Source organism: Anoplopoma fimbria, chromosome 5 (assembly GCF_027596085.1).
Source record: "Anoplopoma fimbria isolate UVic2021 breed Golden Eagle Sablefish chromosome 5, Afim_UVic_2022, whole genome shotgun sequence".
NCBI classification, from domain to species: Eukaryota; Metazoa; Chordata; class Actinopteri; order Perciformes; family Anoplopomatidae; genus Anoplopoma; species Anoplopoma fimbria.
Window position 1 is genome coordinate 7588724 of NC_072453.1, and position 19695 is coordinate 7608418.

At 42.6% G+C, this 19695-nt stretch overlaps 2 protein-coding genes across 2 annotated transcripts; both read left to right on the forward strand.

The window, feature by feature from the left end:
- The first annotated feature begins 281 nt into the window (after positions 1 to 281).
- Positions 282 to 13718, forward strand: si:ch211-180a12.2 (uncharacterized). The gene is given in 13 exon segments (XM_054599030.1): positions 282 to 333; positions 2303 to 2629; positions 2751 to 3044; positions 3231 to 3536; positions 3819 to 3929; positions 4522 to 4683; positions 5556 to 5790; positions 5971 to 6296; positions 6381 to 6728; positions 7840 to 8118; positions 8659 to 8667; positions 9726 to 9829; positions 11607 to 13718. Coding segments are annotated over 13 exon segments (4665 nt in total).
- On the forward strand, positions 13715 to 19340 carry si:ch211-136m16.8 (uncharacterized). Its single transcript, XM_054599029.1, has 5 exons — positions 13715 to 18279; positions 18395 to 18590; positions 18678 to 18757; positions 18841 to 18926; positions 19035 to 19340. Exons 1-5 carry the CDS (start codon positions 14116 to 14118, stop codon positions 19093 to 19095), a joined length of 4587 nt encoding a protein of 1528 aa, XP_054455004.1. The 5' UTR covers positions 13715 to 14115; the 3' UTR covers positions 19096 to 19340.
- The last annotated feature ends 355 nt before the right edge of the window (positions 19341 to 19695 follow it).

Below are 19695 nucleotides of genomic sequence, written 5' to 3' on the forward strand. Positions count from 1 at the left end.
CCAAAATCTTGGCCAGAGGCCCGTCTGAATTTTAAGTGACCTATTTGCCCACTTGTGTGTCCCTGCACATCTCCCTCCTTCTACTCGCTCTGTCAGACCTCTAGGGCTCGCTTATTTAAGAGGACACGCACATATCAAGGGCCTCCTTTCACTGAGGCCCTGGGACAATATTTCTTATTTCCCATCTGGCAGGACAATCCCGCCCCCTGACACCTCACAGCTCTATATAAAACAGAAAAAGGGCCAGATGATAAGAACTTGGTTTCAAGACAAGCCCGGCCATGGGGTGTAAAGTCCTCGTCTATGTCGTCCTCCTGACTCTCATAAAGCATGGTGAGTAGTGTGTCATTACTCTCACAGGCCGGTTACAAAGGCTGCATTGTTGTTTCTTCACCTAACGAGCTGACCAGGTGAAATATTAGTAGGTGAAATATTAGTCGAAATATTGATACTGAGCTGTTTTGGATGGACTCTGACTTTGAAGGCTTGTAACAGGAGCTTTTAACATTTCCTAATGCCCAGCATCGGTTTGTGTAGATCTTATAGTGGTTTACTGGGTGGGAGTTAAAATAAGAGTAAAAGTACAGATTCAGACGTGTCAGTGTCTACATGTACTTGACTTTTATTTTGTGTGATTCATAGTAAACCAGTCCAAGTATCTGAGCATTATGTAAACAGAGTAATAGGTCTGAGCAACATGACAATGCATTAAATGAATAGGACTGTTTTACAAGATAACTAATTAAGTGCTGTGATCAGTGCTATCACAGTGATAGAGGATTGTATCCATATCGTCCAGCCCCACAGTCTAATAATTCACATGCACTGAAAAACTACAAAAGCTAAGTAATTATTTAGAAGTAAAATCACTGGTTGGCACCCTTTCTTTTTTTTTTTTAACTTTAGTATTTATTTTGTTTTCAGAGTATCACAACTGTACATTCTTGTCAATATACAAAATGTTGACAGGGTGTAGGTTGGCACACTTTTTACCTATGTTATCATGTCTAGGTGATCTGGGATCTGATCATTACCACAGTTACAAGAAGTGACAAGTATTTTCTCATTATCAGACATTCAGTATTTCTTTCTGGAACTAGTATAGACTCAAGAGCTCTGATTTGACCTAAATGTTTTGAATTACCTAAATGAATAAAGCTATTGATCGATTCGGACCACAGGGTGAACAAGTGTTGCTTCGTTTGCGGATTAGCATGATGTTTGCTGGTAGATGGTTTAGACTATTTGTACGTTTGTAGCCAAAATGAAACACCACCGCAGAACATTGGTCACGTCTTCATTACATTCTCATTATTGTCTTTCCTGTCAACCTGCTGTAGTCGGCTCATCTATCACACTTAACAAGAGGTGTAACACTTCACACTGAAAAAAGCCTCCATTGCTTTACTCTATACCTGCCCACAAGTATTTATTGTTCTAGTTACTAATTAAGCTCATTAGTTGGCCAGACGGGACTCAAAGGCTTTTTATTTACTCTGATTCAAGGAGGTATACTGAGTTTACTGATTTGCGGTTAGGGATGAAAAGAAAGAATGTGAAGCGGAAAATTTCATGAAACTCAAACCAATGACAGAAAGTTCCTTAGTCACTGCTCATTCAGGTTTGTGACATGTTAAAAAACAAACTTCATAAGAAGGCTTCTCTTTGCCCAGGCTGAGTCAAGTATTGGTTGTTCCTGTATAGTTCTAACAGCAGATATTAAGTGATTAAATTAAAGAAAAATATCAGCCTTAAAGGGAGCTATAGCCTTGTGGCTAATTACATTAGAAAGTGGTACTGTGTGTTTACGTCTATTGTTATAAAACCACTAAAATGTTTGTTATCAGTTTAACATACAGTGGTGAAAGCAAAAGCATAGAAGTGTCAGAGTCAGCTAAAGGACTCAGTGATGGTATCAACACATATTTAGGTTTGCCAAAAGTAGCTACTGGTCACAGCAGACAAAATAAGACTGTGGAAGCAAAACTGAGTCTAGGTGGTTTTAATTTCTTTCTCAAATTTTCATTTTTAAGGGGATTATTGCGCTATTTCTACTTTCGAAAGGCAGCTTCACAGTAGTTACACAATGTAAAATATCATTGTTACATTTTAGCTTGACTCAAGTCATAAAATGTCTTAAGAAACTGATATATTATATTTATTATAGGCACATTTCCCCAAAAGGTCTCATCACTAGTCTCACAGACCCTCCATGTGTTGCAGTAAGAAGCATCAATATCTGCTGTTCAGCTAAAGGCTCTTTATTTCCTCCCCCTACTAAACTTTCTTTCTCTGCTTACAGTGTCTCCAAGTGAAATACAGGCAAGCCCAAATACAAATGCAACCCTCCCCTGCAATGTGACGCTCCCTCTTTCTGTAAAGGGGGACAAAATAGACAAGTCTCTCCTCAAAGTCAACTGGATAAATAACGGCTCCGACATCGCCTCATTCGGAGGAGCAGCGACGCAAATAAAGGAAGGCCTCAGTTGGGACACCAGTGATTTCGTCAACGGGGTCTTTTCACTGACCGTCCTCAGAGCCCGTCTGGACCTGCAGGGGGTTTATGAATGCACAGTCAGCTATAACTCCACACTGCTGCCCTCAAGCAACGTGACATTTAGTATCCTCGGTATGTCTTTGTCCTGTTGTTGAGGTTTAAGTTCACATTTGAATATAAAAGCAGGTTCGAAGCTCTTTGGTTTTTTTATCCTGTCTTTTTCCCCCAATTTTTTCTGCTCCCTTTTTTTTAGCTTCCCCCACTCTGTCAATCCCTCAGCAGTGGGTGGTGTTGGAAACAGAGAGCCATTTTAAATGCCATGCAGACGGTTTCTACCCTCCTCCTGTCTCTTTCTCCTGGACCAGAGATGGGCAGGTGATTCAACCTTCCTATTCCGTTGAAGGTGAACAGAGACCAGATGGGTACTACATGGCTGTCGGTAACCTGACCTTGTACCCTTCCCGCGAGGACCAGAATGTGACCTTTGGCTGCAAAGTGTCACACAAAGGCAACAATCAAGACCTGGATTTCAAACTCAATATCACATGTGAGTGACACAAACATCGCAAGACTTTGAACACAATCTCAAAATTACATTTTTATGTAGAACCAGAAAAGCTACTTCCGTCAGCCTTTTTCAGTACAAACTGTGGGAACAACCGTTTAACTTTTAAATTGGATTAAGCCGGATGAAGCCAAATATCTTCATGATATTTTCTTTGTCTTTCCTCAGACACTCCTTCTGTCAGACTTTCTGCCGTTCCTTCGTGCTCCAGGAACGTTCCTCTCACTCTTTACTGTGATGTGGAGAGTTTCTACCCAGAGGAAGTATCTGTGTCCTGGCTTCAAAACAGCACAGTCCTCCCAGAGCCCCCCGCCACTGAGCGGAACCCAGATGGCACCTACAGAACCAGACACTATTATACTTTGAGCACTGAGCAGAGGGAGCAAGGTGGGAAGGTGGGGTGTGCAGTAAACCAACCCGGGGTGGTGCACCCAGTCAGTGGCTCAGCGTACCTAGAGAATCTGGACCCCCAAGGTATATGTTTGACAAGACAAGATTTCCTAAGAGCTGACACAGGGTACAATTCCCACCTCTTTTAGACATGCAACTATTTGTTTTTCAATATTTGTTTTCACTTTAAGTGATGGTTTGATAGATAATCACCTGATGACTGATGCTGACACCGCAAGCACATACAAAAATTGTGACTGCATGACAACACATTCTTGCAGCATAACTATTCAAAACATGTTTGTCCTGTGCTTGATGCTTACATGCTATACTCATTAACATTTTTCATACTCTGTTTCCTCGTAGATGAGACTCCGGTGATGACTAAATCCGCCAAAGCATCCGTGGCTATGATGTGTATTTCTATTGTTCTGGTCTTCCTGCTGTGCTTTGGCTTTTCTTGGAGGAGAAGGGATGGTGAGTCCTTGGGCAGCGGTACATGCCACTGTGACCCCTTAAATGAAGAAAAGTCTTTTTGTGTCCCTCAACACAAGTTATGCCATTGTATCGACAGAGATTTTGGTTGTACTTGTTCTTGAGGCCCAGAGAGGAAAAATATTGAATTCCAATTTTCACATAACAAAGGAAAGTAGTAAATACTTGAAAAAGAAAAAGAAAACAAAATGTGGGTTAACAGAATCATCTTGTGACCACGAGATGGTCCTGACCCTCACAAACCATGAGATCCAAAGATAATTAGAACATAAGTGAATAAAGTTACTTCAAAAAGGACACATTGTCTCAAGAACCAAATCTTGAAACCGCCACGCCTGTCTTTCATTGACATCACCATGAACTGCCAATTATCTTAAGTGTACTTAATTCAAACCACAGATACAATGGGTTCCAGGAGCACTTGATCGGCTGGTTTTTGAGGAATGCATTCTTTAGATTAAAATTCTGAATGGAAAGTTGACAGCAAGCCCAGTAATTATTGCACAACACCTTCACCCCCTTCCCCTTTCTTCTCACTGACTCCTTTATCTGCATTATTTCTCCCCTCACTCAGAGAAACAGAAGTCCTTGAATGTGTCAGGGATCATCCTCCCTCCACGCGTGATTGTAGGTCAAAAGGGCAGAGTGACGGTGAGCATTGAGGGCAGGATGGTGGACAGAGTCCAGACTGCTTGGTTCCTCAATGACACCCCTATCTCTGACACTTCACTCACAGGTAGGAGAGCTTGACACATCCAAATAACCGGCAGTTGCTGGGAAGTACTTCTTTGAGTCTGTCTGACAAAGTTTTGCAGCACAGCATGAGTTTGTGATAACTGACCCAGGTCTTCTGTTACAGTAATGTATCATGAATTCTAGTGGAGATCACAAAGTGTGTATATGATCACTGTCAGACTGTGGGAAAAGATCAGTTTTCCAACCTTAAAGATATAGTTCAACATTTTGGGAAATTATTTTAGCTGTCTTTCAAAGAGTAAGATGAGAAGCTCCATACTAGATGGATACTAGACAGATTTACATGTTGTCATTTATTTGTTTAATCAAATGAAGCATGAAATCAACACGTTCAGGTTTAATGTGAAAGTTATGGGCACAGTGACTTTCTGGAGATGTGTCGTCAAGGTTTTAAAACAACCAGAGGATATGCTGGTTTGACAGGGTTTGTGTGCAGATAAAACAAACATCCTGTATATAACCTTTGGAGAGAGCCAGACTGGCTGTTTGCCCATGTTTCCAGTCTTTATGCTAAACTAAGATAGATGGCTGCTGTCCAATTGTTGGTTTAAAGCCACTTAAGGGGAAATAAAAGGGGAAATCAGGATGGTAAACAGTTAATAAATAAAATAAATTGAAAATAGGATGTTTAGATTGATGTCTAAATAATACATTACAGTGAATTATGCCAATATAATGCAAATTTATTTTATTTGTGTTGCAACTACCCCTAAAACATATCATGTTTTCTCTTTTACACTTAATTCTGCTAACAATTTACAAACATAGGCACCTCCAGAGCTAACTTTAACTGCCTCTATAACCCCCTAACCACCATCCATCTGCCCTACGGTCTAACTCTCACCTCCCCAGTGTCAGAGAAAGGCCCTCTGCTGTCCTCCAGAGGCGAGATGGGTTACTACAAGCTGCACACTCAGGGCCCGCTGCACTCCTCTGGAAGTGGCGTTCAACAGCTGATCTCCTCGCTCACCTTCATTCCCCAGATTTCATTCCACAAGGCTGCAGTGTTTAAGTGCCAGGTGTCCTACATGGGCAAAGATAAGATTGTGGTGGAGAGGGTGTCAGAGAAGTTTACAATCCTGTGTAAGTAAAGATTTGACCTGATCCTGTGTGCCTCTGCCTTTCTATGATTTCAACAATTTATGAAATAGACATTTTTGTAAACTTTTGTAAAAAAAATATATATTTTAGCTGCTCCAGAAGTATCAGAAATCCAGCTGGCAGAGACTCCAAGTAACCCTGGTAAGGCAAACACTTTATTGTTCAGCTGTATATTTCAGTTTATTATGTAAAACACTGATTGTGAGAGGCTACATCCGTGCAACTTCTGTCCTCCAGATGTCATCAGCATGACTGTCCGGGCGTCACATTTTCATCCAGACGTCATTACATTCCGCTGGTTCTGCCAGGGAAGTGAGCTGAGCCCTGTGGCCTCCCAGGCCTCGTCCTCCCCTCGACCCGATTCTGAAGGCTTCTTTTCAGCCTTCAGCCAGTGTAAACTGCCCCGCAGTGAACTGGAAAAGGGAGGCACTAAGGTGTGGGTCAGTGTCCATCACATCGCCCTGAAGCAGCCGGTCACCCGCGAGACCAGAGGTAAGAAAAATAGGCAGAAAAGGAATGCAATTTAGTGATTCATTAAAAAAATTAAAGCTTAAATTTCCACTTTATCCCAAATAGGATTCATCAAAAGGCCGTCTGTGTCCGAAATCGTTGGCTCCGGTTCTTCCCCAGGGCAGACTGTGACCCTTGGATGTGAAATCACAGACTTCTACCCTCCGAACATAACAGTCATCTGGCTGAGGCTCAGAGAGGGGGAGCAAGATGACAGAGAGGAGGAGGTGATAGAGGGAGGAGAGATGTGGGGCCCCATACAGACTCAGCCCAGACTCTACAGGGCCACAGCCACTCTGAAGAGGACGGCAACAAATCAGGAGAAGAAGAAGAGAGGAGGAGGGATTATTTGCAGAGTGGAGCACTGTTCCCTACAGGAGCCTATTGAGAAACACTGGAGAAATGTTGACATAGGTATGAATCATTATAGACACAACGGCTTTTGAATGTTATCTTTAATAAATGGAGGATATTCCTACAATATCTAAAGTTATGGAAAAACACTGGCTTGTATTCCTTTTCATTCACTTAACCCTTTCTGTTTGTTTTTCGTTTAGTTGCTCCCTCCATTCCTCCATCCCTCTCAGTCTGTTGGAGCAGTGAAGGGGTTGGTGTTTTCTCCCTCCTGTTGAAGGGAGGTCACCCTAAGGTCAAACTACTCTGGGCGGCGGGAGGACCCACTCTCACAACCTTGGTTTCCAACGAGACAGAGGAGATAGGAGACGACGGACAAAGGGAGCTGAAAAGCGTGTGTGCCCTGGAGAGGTCCACAAGTCTGCCAAGTCCGACAAACAAACAGCTGGAGAGACGGAAGAATGGACATCCAATAAGTACTTGACATTACTGGATATACATATATAAATGTCTTTTTTTTTTTTTAAAGAATGGAAGCTCAGAAGAGCTGATCTTTCCATTCTACTTGCCTAAACCTCACAACGTATTTTCTGAAAGACTGTAATACAACAATCTTATACATCAAAATGAGTTCACCTTACACGAGGAGTAAACTACTAACAGTTGTGTAATGTCTTCTGTTACTCTGGAGGACCGGTTATTTTTGGCTTGAGTTCAGAGTCTACAAGTATTTAATCAGGAAGCCTGTTCGACAAAGTCTGGGTGTTGTGTTTAAATGACACAGGTATTTACTTGGTAGGGAGCGTCTTATGAAACGTGCTGTTTCTGTTGCATTATGGGTACTGTAGGATGGTGAATGATATAGCATTTATTATTTCTCCTCCAGAAGTCTCCTTGAACTTATCGGGTTGGCAAAAGAATATCACTTTTATTATAAGTTGAAACTTAATACTGTTCCTCTACACTGATTCTTCTGAAGAACCTTTTTACAAATTAGTTGGTGTTTCAGTCCTGCATACCTCACACTGTAGTCACAGGGGAGTGATATAAAGACAGCTTAATTCAAATGACATCGTGCAAACTGGCCAGAGCAGTATTCCTATATTCTCTGACATAAAACGCAAACAAAGTTTCAGTTTGTATTTCATTTGTTACTGTTGTTACTTTCCAGAAACAAAAGCTGCCGTCACAGACCCTGACACTGAAGGCATCGAATACATTGATGAACAAGAGGACGGAGAGAACAACAACAACGTCGACAGAGACGAAGAAACAAAGTCAGAAGAGGACGAGGACAGCGACAAAGAAAGAGAGGAATACCCAGGAGCACTGCACATCAACAGAGTCAACTTGAGGAAGGGTCCCAGAGAAAACGAGAAGGCACGTTTCAGAGTCTGCGTGGAGATCACACACCCTGCACTCAAGCTTCCTGTTTATCGAACCTGGACAGGTATGACACAGCAAGCAACAAACATACATGTACATGGCAACAATACAAAGATCACTGATGAGGCAACTGTCAATATTGCTAAACAGATAAAGAGTAAATCTGCAGCTCAACTGGAAGTTTGTTAATGTTTTATCTTGTTTTTCAACTTCTCTCTTTCAGAGCCCAATGAGGAAATGTAATCTTCCACATGAAAAGCTGGATGTGTGCAAGAGTCAGTTTATTTCTTATATGCGGTGTCATATATCTAATATACGTCTCTATAGTAGATAGAAGGAGTAGTCAAGGTTTTTAGGATATCTTTGTCTTTGATGTGGTTTTGCTTCCAACTTTTTACTTTATTTATTACCTCATATTCTTAATCTGTCATCCATTACTTTTTGTGCCAAATTCATGATATTTACAAATGTTAATAGTTTTGTACAAATAATTTTACAATCATAATCCAGTTTTGTGGATTTCTTTTCTAAATCTGCTTTAAAAGATAAAATCTAAAAACATCATGTCTTTTTATGAGTGTGAGTGTCCTTTTTTTTCTGTCAGTGAAAATTAGTCAACAGGCAAAGTTCCCGTAGTTCTCTTCTTCTCAGTATTCAGATATCTGTTGTTGTTCAACCACTGAAATGAGTTCTCATTTTAAAATACACTTCTGGTTTTTGTCTGTAGCACTCTGACCACAAATGTCACCTCACTGCACAGAGCAGAGGAGGTGCTGCGTGGTTGTCGACAGCATGAAGCAAACATGTGAAACACATCTTAATATTCATTCAAACAGAATCTCTTAATTGTAGAGTCTGTGTTTCTTTTGCGCAGAAGAATCTTCTACCTTCTCATTCTAATTTCATACATTATCAGACATTGCACAGCTCAGCCACAATATGCTTTATACAACTTTTTCCATATATGCAGTAATATCACCTGCAAACAGACTTTTGACGGATGTGGACATCTGTGGAGTTTAAATAACATGAAGTGTGACAGCAGCAAGTAAAAAGTCATCAAACTTTGACATTGTAGCCTAACATCATGGTCATACCAGACCAGGTACGGTTGTAGCAGCAAAACCCATCAGTGTATTGAACCGTAAAGTGGTGTTTTAGAGCTTATTCTACTTTTCAATTGTCCACCTCAAGCACATCCTTCCGGTTTGAAGTGCTGTGTGGGTGGAATATCTCTAATTTGAGAAGCAAAACGCAAAATGCAAAAAATGCAAGCCAGTCTGTACTGTTCAATTCAATTTAGGCTTAAGGGACTTAATTGGCAAAGATTGACATGTGTTTGTTTCTGTTGGCCATAATAACAGTCATGGTGACATGTTCTCATGTTCTCAGTGTCACACACCGTCTCACAAACCATCACACACACTTTTGTGGCCTGCAGCTCTGCGCACATCCGCAAACTGTGCAGCACTCACGTAGGCTCGGTGCACTGGCGACTCAGCTGCGTTAATCACACTCTTCCTCATAATGATACACCGGACATATGTTTCTGTATGAGGAACTAAACGTGACTGTCATCGCTGGTCGGGTTCTGCATGGAGCTCGCTGTGGAGTTTTAGGAGGAGAAAAAAAAGAGCAAAGTGTTTGATTTGACAGAGTGGTCACATCCAGAAGAAATGCAGTCAGATGGTCAGAAAGGCAGCGAGGAACAAGTTGTGAAAATGGAGCCCGACAGTCCCAACACCAGGGTGGAGAGGACCTTCTGGACAGTTTGGGTGAGCCGCTGCATCATCAATAATAAAAACGTGTTGTTGGATAAAGGCTTTTTTTTTTTTTAAATGTTAAACGCAAATATAATGTGGATGGAAAGTCTCCCTCTTCCTGTGTGCTTGAAGGCTGCCCCTCTCTCTCTCTCTCTCTCTCTCTCTCTCTCTCTCTCTCTCTCTCTCTCACACACACACACACACACACACACACACACACACACACACGAAGGCGCTCTCTCTCTCTCTCTCTCTATTCCCCTCCCTCCCTGTTTACCTTTCTATCATAGCAATATCTCTCAAATTTAAGTTTGCTATCTTTGCAAGACCACAGTGAGGAAAGAATAACTTTTGTATTTGGTTTTAAATGTATAGTACAGAGACCAAAACATATGTGGATACCCAAACATTTCACCATGAATGTGCTTTTCCACAAGATTATTACATTTAGCTGCATGAATTTGTTGGTAACAATGTTGTGGGTTTTTTTAAACAGTTTTTTACAGGTTTATTATTTCATTATCATTTTCAAAAAACTTTCCTGGACTGAAATAACTACAGTTTGGATCTAATTCCAGGTTAAATAAAGACAAAGTTGCAAGTTTAGTTTAATTATTTGTGCTGAGTTGTCATTCACCAATTATTGCAAACTTACCTGTAGAGATATTGCATTTTTTTTCACTTTCGGCTGATCAACAGGAGTTATTTGCATGTATGTGTAATTTATTATTTGGTGGTCTAGCAAATCAACACTGTCTGTGCTTTGCCCATAATTAGTGCCAAGTCCCACAGTTCTCTCTTGGAATTTTCCTAGGCAATTTTTTATGAATTTATGGATCCTTGAAATGAAACGTTATTGATTTTGTTTCCCCATTCAGCCGCAAGAGCATTAGTGAGGTACTGATGGTACACAATAGACGTGTTCAACAGCAGGAAAAAGACAGGTGTAACTGAAAACATGAATGATGTCTGTATTGCATTATGGGGTTTGAGTTTCATGGCCCTGCTATTATTGCAGGCTGGTTCACTGAGAAGGCTTCCTGGGATACTTAAAGCTGCTTCAATCAATGTTTTTATAATAACAGTGGATCAAATATTTATATTTACTGGGAAAGCTGGTGATGTAGTGAAAAAACCCCACAGTTAATTATTACCCAACTCTAAAGTTCCTCTCAGCTCGAAGGAACATTTTTGTCTTTCAGCTCATTGTTTTGGTTTTACAGCTGCATCTTTGAAACCAGGCCCAGCATAAAGCCACAGGCCAAGTTAGCAACTAGCTGCTGAACATTTTGCTGCGTTTAGTAATGAAAGAGCCAGATATGAAAGATTTGAAGGAGAGCTAAAGAGAGCTAAAAGGAAAGTAAATATTGAACTTGCATTCATTGGGTCGCTTGAAACATGACACCAATAAACAACAATGTTTCAGAGGTGTTGGATGGGGTTGTGGGCAGGCCAGTCAAGATCTTTTACATGAAACTCAGAAAACCATTTGTGGACCTCGCTTTGTGTATGAGGGCATTGTTGTGTTGAAACAGTAGAGTCTTCCCCAAACTGTTATAACACTAAGATTTCTCTTAACTGGAACAAAGGGCCTATTATAAACTATAAAACACAGCCTCAAACCGCAAGTATAGGAAGGAATGTGAACAGTGGTGTCCATATACTTTTGGTTATGTAGTTTAAGTAACAACAAATGCATGTGGTATACATGATGTGGAAAAAATGTTGATTAGTCAATAACATGAATGAATTAAAAGGTCTGACTTCTGTCTCTCCATCTTGTTCTCAGTACTATATAACCGGAGCTGTGAACAGATTATTCAGACCAGAGCCCACCAACATCTCCACCAACGACACAAACTCCATCCAGGAATCTGCAGTCGACAGTGAGCCCGCTGACCTTGGTCCCACCGCAGAGAGTGATGCCAGCGGAAGGGGGATGGATGAGGAACAGCCTCTTTCGACAGCCTCTCTGCTGAGCTCATCTAGGCCACTTATTGCATGGGAGCTTTGCACCACAGAAATCGACTTAGGAGCTGATGAAGAAAGCATGCAATACCAAACCCAGCCGAGCAGAGGCGGCGAGAGAAAAGCATCTGAGAAAGGTGAAGGCACGAGAGAGGAACAGTGTCCCCAAGTGGTAAAAAATGATGCAGGGCTGCTGGTCACAAAAGAATACAAACAAGAAGAAAACAGAGATCAAATATTGAGCACTAGCTGGAGAGATGAGATGCCAACTGTTGCGTATGAAGAACATACAAACACCAGGTCACTAAAACTCACAGGTGATGCAATGAGTGAAGACAGGGAGGAAAGTGGGAAAACAGCTGGTGCTGAGGAGGAGACTGAGAGGGCAGTGACAGTGAGAAATATCCAAGTGAAGGAAGCAGAAAGTAAAATGCAGCATGAAGATGAAAAAGATTTACAGGTTGAAGACATTGAGGTCACAGATTTGAGTGTAGACGAGGAGGATAACGTGCACATAGAAGAGGCGAAGATGCCGATGAACGAGGCAGATTCAATGTCGCTGCATGAGGAAGTAGAAAACCGTGGTGGTGTGCCAGAGCTGGCCTCTGAAAATGAGAACAAGTCCGATGAGGGAGCAAAACAATTTGAAAATCAGCTGTCAGTCTGTGAAGAGTTGTCAGATGACAACAGAGATTTGGAAGGAGACCCAGGCGTTACTTCACTGCATGTCGAATCACAAATGGACGACGACAAAAGTCGCATTGTGTCTGAGGATGAGGCATTTGTAGTTGATCAAGAGCATGTGACGGTTCATAGAAGTGACGAGGAGGACGAGGAGGATGAGGAGGAAGAAGAAGAAAAGGAAGAGGGTGCTGTCATTGAGGAAGAAAATGTGAATGAGGATGCAAACAACCAGACAATAGATGAGGTGCCAGAGCAGAAGGACGCCCTCGAAACAGTTGCAGAAGAAAGTCAAGAAGACATTTTAACTGAGGGCGTTACATGCAGTGAAGAAGTCCTGCAGAATGCTGCCAAAACAGAGCCGCACACAGCTGAAATCCAAGATGCAGGACAAGTGGGCGTTGCTGAGGACGCTGATGTGCAAACAAAAGCCCAGCCGAGCAGAGGCGGCGAGAGAAAAGTGTCTGAGAAAGGTGAAGGCACGAGAGAGGAACAGTGCCCCCAAGTGGGAAACGATGATGCAGGTCTCCTGGTCACAAAAGAAGACAAACAAGAAGAAAACGGAGATCAAATATTGAGCACTAGCTGGAGAGATGAGATGCCAAATGTTGCGTATGAAGAAGATGCAAACACCAAGTCACTAAAACTCACAGGTGATGCAACGAGTGAAGACAGGGAGGAAAGTGGCAGAAGAGCTGGTGCTGAGGAGGAGACTGAGAGGGCAGTGACACCGGAGGATCCTCAAACCATGAGAAATATCCAAGTGAAGGAAGCAGAAAGTAAAATGCAGCATGAAGATGAAAAAGATTTACAGGTTGAAGACATTGAGGTCACAGATTTGAGTGTAGAGGAGGAGGATAACGTGCACATAGAAGAGGCAAAGATGCAGATGAACGAGGCAGATTCAATGTCGCTGCATGAGGAAGTAGAAAACCGTGGTGGTGTGCCAGAGCTGGCCTCTGAAAATGAGAACAAGTCCGATGAGGGAGCAAAACAATTTGAAAATCAGCTGTCAGTCTGTGAAGAGTTGTCAGATGACAACAGAGATTTGGAAGGAGACCCAGGCGTTACTTCACTGCATGTCGAATCACAAATGGACGACGACAAAAGTCGCATTGTGTCTGAGGATGAGGCATTTGTAGTTGATCAAGAGCATGTGACGGTTCATAGAAGTGAGGAGGAGGAGGAGGAGGACGAGGACGAGGAGGAGGAGGAAGGAAAGAAAAGAAAAGGAAGAGGGTGCTGTCATTGAGGAAGAAAATGTGAATGAGGATGCAAACAACCAGATAATAGAGGAGGTGCCAGAGCAGAAGGACGCCCTCGAAACAGTTGCAGAAGAAAGTCAAGAAGACATTTTAACTGAGGGCGTTACATGCAGCGAAGAAGTCCTGCAGAATGCTGCCAAAACAGAGCCGCACACAGCTGAAATCCAAGATGCAGGACAAGTGGGTGTTGCTGAGGACGCTGATGTGCAAACAAAAGCCCAGCCGAGCAGAGGCGGCGAGAGAAAAGTGTCTGAGAAAGGTGAAGGCACGAGAGAGGAACAGTGCCCCCAAGTGGGAAACGATGATGCAGGTCTCCTGGTCACAAAAGAAGACAAACAAGAAGAAAACGGAGATCAAATATTGAGCACTAGCTGGAGAGATGAGATGCCAAATGTTGCGTATGAAGAACATACAAACACCAGGTCACTAAAACTCACAGGTGATGCAATGAGTGAAGACAGGGAGGAAAGTGGGAAAACAGCTGGTGCTGAGGAGGAGACTGAGAAAGCAGTGACACCGGAGGATCCTCAAACCATGAGAAATATCCAAGTGAAGGAAGCAGAAAGTAAAATGCAGCATGAAGATGAAAAAGATTTACAGCTTGAAGACATTGAGGTCACAGATTTGAGTGTAGACGAGGAGGATAACGTGCACATAGAAGAGGCAAAGATGCAGACGAACGAAGCAGATTCAATGTCGCTGCATGAGGAAGTAGAAAACCGTGGTGGTGTGCCAGAGCTGGCCTCTGGAAATGAGAACAAGTCCGATGAGGGAGCAAAACAATTTGAAAATCAGCTGTCAGTCTGTGAAGAGTTGTCAGACGACAACAGAGATTTGGAAGGAGACCCAGGCGTTACTTCACTGCATGTCGAATCACAAATGGACGACGACAAAAGTCGCATTGTGTCTGAGGATGAGGCATTTGTAGTTGATCAAGAGCATGTGACGGCTCATAGAAGTGAGAGAGATAATGTTGAGGAGGAGGAGGAGGAGGAAGAGGAGGAAGAGGAAGAGGGTGCTGTCATTGAGGAAGAAAATGTGAATGAGGATGCAAACAACCAGACAATAGATGAGGTGCCAGAGCAGAAGGACGCCCTCGAAACAGTTGCAGAAGAAAGTCAAGAAGACATTTTAACTGAGGGCGTTACATGCAGTGAAGAAGTCCTGCAGAATGCTGCCAAAACAGAGCCGCACACAGCTGAAATCCAAGATGCAGGACAAGTGGGTGTTGCTGAGGACGCTGATGTGCAAACAAAAGCCCAGCCGAGCAGAGGCGGCGAGAGAAAAGTGTCTGAGAAAGGTGAAGGCACGAGAGAGGAACAGTGCCCCCAAGTGGGAAACGATGATGCAGGTCTCCTGGTCACAAAAGAAGACAAACAAGAAGAAAACGGAGATCAAATATTGAGCACTAGCTGGAGAGATGAGATGCCAAATGTTGCGTATGAAGAAGATGCAAACACCAAGTCACTAAAACTCACAGGTGATGCAACGAGTGAAGACAGGGAGGAAAGTGGCAGAAGAGCTGGTGCTGAGGAGGAGACTGAGAGGGCAGTGACACCGGAGGATCCTCAAACCATGAGAAACATCCAAGTGAAGGAAGCAGAAAGTAAAATGCAGCATGAAGATGAAAAAGATTTACAGGTTGAAGACATTGAGGTCACAGATTTGAGTGTAGACGAGGAGGATAACGTGCACATAGAAGAGGCAAAGATGCAGACGAACGAGGCAGATTCAATGTCGCTGCATGAGGAAGTAGAAAACCGTGGTGGTGTGCCAGAGCTGGCCTCTGGAAATGAGAACAAGTCCGATGAGGGAGCAAAACAATTTGAAAATCAGCTGTCAGTCTGTGAAGAGTTGTCAGACGACAACAGAGATTTGGAAGGAGACCCAGGCGTTACTTCACTGCATGTCGAATCACAAATGGACGACGACAAAAGTCGCATTGTGTCTGAGGATGAGGCATTTGTAGTTGATCAAGAGCATGTGACGGTTCATAGAAGTGAGGAGGAGGAGGAAGAGGAAGAGGAAGAAGAAGAAGAAGAAGAAAAGGAAGAGGGTGCTGTCATTGAGAAAGAAAATGTGAATGAGGATGCAAACAACCAGACAATAGATGAAGCCCCAGAGCAGGAGGACGCCCTCGAAACAGTTACAGAAACAGTTGCAGAAGAAAGTCAAGAAGAAGACATTTTAACTGAGGGCGTTGCATGCAGCGAAGAAGTCCTGCAGAAGGCTACCAAAACAGAGCCGCACATGGCTGAATTCCAAGATGCAGGACAAGTGGGTGTTGCTGAGGACGCTGATGTGCAAACCAAAACAAGAGAGGGAGATGATGACGAGACAGAATGCCATAGCATGGTAATCAATGAAAGATCTGATGTGACAACCGCACACATTTCAGTAGATGAGGGACTTTTTGATAAAGATCCAGCAGAAGAGAGGAGCTTTACTGAAGGAGGCAACGAAGAAAGTGTCATGGAAATAGCAGGTACAATGACCTCAGTTGCGGAAAAACCTGAAGGCGAGACTGGACAGGAAATGAGGGCAGAGTTTAAAAATATTCCCGTGGGCATATGTGAAGGCCAGGTTGTTGTCCCGCAGGAGCTGAGCTTTCCAACATGTGAGGAAACACAAGAGGGAGTTCCTGAGTACAACAATGTGCCCGGGCCAGATGAAAATACAACACAAAGATTCCTGGAGGAAGGAGATTGCGAGGAAATCCAGGGCAGCCAATTACCAGAAGAGGTGGAGAGCGAAGAGCCGGAGAGCCTTGAAAACAGTGGGTGTAGAAGCAGCGCTGACTACTTACTGGTGACGGAGCATATGGAAGAGGAGCAAGAGAACACAGATGTTAACCACAGCTTTGATGCTGGATCGCATCAACAAACAGAGAAACCACTTGATGAAGCAGTAATTCAAGAATCAGGACACTTATTTGAGGAAGAGGAAGGAGAATTACTGGATGACTCAATGAAGACGGGCGTCGAACAATCAGAAAAGGAAATTGAGTCAGACATCGGCTCAACAGGCGAGAACGGGGCCAAAGAGCCGCAAGATGGGTTCGAAGATATTTTGGTTGAATATGAAATAGACGAAGGGTTATGTGATTCAAAAGAAACTGATGCTGCTAGAGGTGGCATTGAGACAACAGCAGCTTTAACAGTAGAGCAAACTTTCTTCAAGGCTGAAGAACAGAAGATGACGGAGATGAACTTCCTACAGGAATCCGTAGATGTCCTGAGCTCAGCGCAAAACAGCAACATGACTCCTAGTTTACTTGAAGACATAACTGAATCTGGATTCCTGAAACAGTGCGGTGAGGCTGAGCATAAACTACCTGAAGATGTTGAAATGCAAGATGCTGGGATAGATATGGAAGAAACAGGTTATGAAGTCGAGGAGGTGGCAGCAGAAGATGAAATGCAGAGCAAAACCGAGATGGAAATTTTACATCTGCAGGTAGCTGGACAGGCAGAATCTGAATTGTCTCCACCAGTTGGTTCACTGGAGACGAAAAATCATCAGTCAGACGAAGCACTTGAGATAAGCGGTGAGATGTTAACAGACTCAGAAGCAGCTGATGAATCAAAGCCAGCAGAGTCTGAGCCAAAAGAATTGACTTTGACATCAAGAGAAGAGGCAAAGCGTGAGACGGAACCAGAGGGGAGTTGTGCTGAAGAAACGGTTTGCTCATCCGGTGGATTTCAGGATGTTATCGATGAAGAAACCCTCGACTTGTGGCTCCAGACTGCTCTATCAGAGGACAATGACGGCGTTAAACAACAAGTAGGTCCGCAGTCCAATGAGGAGCAAAGCGAAATATCATCAGTGCAGACAGAGAAGGATAAAGAGCAGCTTGTGGAGTCAAATTCAAGAGAATCTGAATTAGTGAGTGACACAGAAATGTCTTCATCAACAGTAGAGTCTGGATTTTTGGACCAGTCTCTCAGTGAAGGGGGAACTCAAAACAGTGAAACTCAGCTTCTGAAATCAAATAGCTCTGGGTCATTACAAGGAATACATGACATGTTGGCTAATGTGTCAGAATCAGCAGACATCTCTGAATGGTCTACCCAACAACCTAACTCTGAATCACAGGATATATTGATGGAGGAAGCAGCTGAGACAGGGAAATTGTATCTGAAAGAGGAGACTGAAACTGGATCACAGAAAGAGGTCGATGCTGAGGTATCCGACTGGAAAGACGCTGAAGAAGCAGAAGCTGAGTCGCTGACAGAAATTAGTTTTCTATCCAAACTCGAGGAAACAGAAGCTGAAGATGAGCCTGTTGAGATGTCTGACTCTCCAGATGAAATCAAACACACAGAATCTGCACGATCTAGATTGGACTCAGAGGAGTCGTTAGAGGATGAAATAGTGTTGACAGAATCTGGTTCACAAGGCGACACCTGCACCGAATCTGAGAGGAAGTTGCCCTCAGTTGACAAACCACAGCCCGGGTGGTCAGAAGATGTTTCTGAATCATTACTTGGGCTAAACATGGCTGACGTGGCAGGACAGCCAACGACGACGTCTGAATATCAGATGGAGGTATTATTTCTAAAATAACATATTTAACCATATACAAACATATTAAATCATGAATGAAACCAGGCAGTATTCTTAACATTTAGAGGTGTGAATTGCGTTGTGTTTGTAATTGTAGGTGGACACCTCTGCGCTTGACTTTTCTGCACAAAAGTCCAGGATTTTAGTTAAAAACCCTCTTGTAAGGCCACCCAAAGATCCCCGCTCACTTCTGCAGATGCCCTCATTGGATCCCACACCCTCTCCACAACTGTCTGCCAAAAAACCTGCAGGTGTGCCTTTGGGAGGCTTGGGCTTTGGAGTAAAAATGCCAGGTAGGTCACTTACGATGAATGGAAAGCAAGTGCCTTGAGTCTTTTATGTCCAGTTATTTTTAATCTTTCACACTTTTTTTGTTCCAGGGTTTGGTGGGGGATTTCCTGTTTTAAAAAAGACACCACGTGTGGTGAGAGATGAAAATAGTCCAGACACCCACCCACAGGTATATTATTGATTATCTTTGAATACCACTTTCCTATTGTGATGAGATGTATATACATTATTGAAATGAAACAATATCAACAGGAGACAAAGCCAGAGGAGACAAGTGACACTCAAACCCAAGATGAGGCACAACCCAAACCTAAATGGATGCCACCAAGACATCCAGGGTAAAAAGAAAAAAGTCTAAGAGTATTGACAATATAATATTCAGCACAAATATACAGCATCTTGTGCTCAGACATTTTCTGATTCTTAGTTTTCTCCTGTGTCTCCAGATTTGGAAATCCACTGATGTCCGAGCTGAAGAGCAAACTAAAGAAAACCACAAAAGAGTGAAAAGAAGATGGATTGCGATGCTTTGTATGAATTTGAATATAATATGAAAATTGATTTATTTTTTGTGTATTTATGAAATTGAACACAGTGATGAAATGTCTATTAAGTCAATTACTTTTCCTATATTTTGTAATAAAGCTTAACTGAAAAATGAATGATGATTTTGTATACACAATGCAAGAAGTGGGGACTGTGCTGTGTTTTAGCACACACAATAATCATAGTCTCAAATATCTTTGGGGTGCAAACGGATGTAATAAAGTATTGTAGTCCATAGGGGAGACACTAGTTGTGTTGTTGATTGAGTGCTGGTGGAAGAGCTGAAACCACAGACGATGTGGATGTGTTCAGAACCTCAAACCATTTCCATTGTGAGGCTCACAAAGCCTCCTGGACATGACTTTCAAAGTATTTTATTTACAACAGAGCAGAATTCACTGTGATAAAAATGTACTTGAAGTGAGGCTTACATTATTACATTTATTTGGTAATTCACTACCAGCTATTTTTTTTTGTTTAAACCTTGCAGGGTAAATAAAGTACATTAATATTTATAATTTAAAAATGTAGTTTTACAAAGACGGTAGATGGCAGTACTGC

Excerpts from the sequence above, each read along its gene's own strand:
- si:ch211-136m16.8 (XM_054599029.1), top strand. The coding sequence starts at position 14,116 with ATGCCAAATGTTGCGTATGAAGAACATACAAACACCAGGTCACTAAAA. Across the intron at positions 18,591-18,677 it reads CTTTGGAGTAAAAATGCCAG|GGTTTGGTGGGGGATTTCCT; the intron begins GTAGGTCACTTA and ends TTTTTGTTCCAG. Across the intron at positions 18,927-19,034 it reads ATGCCACCAAGACATCCAGG|ATTTGGAAATCCACTGATGT; the intron begins GTAAAAAGAAAA and ends CTGTGTCTCCAG.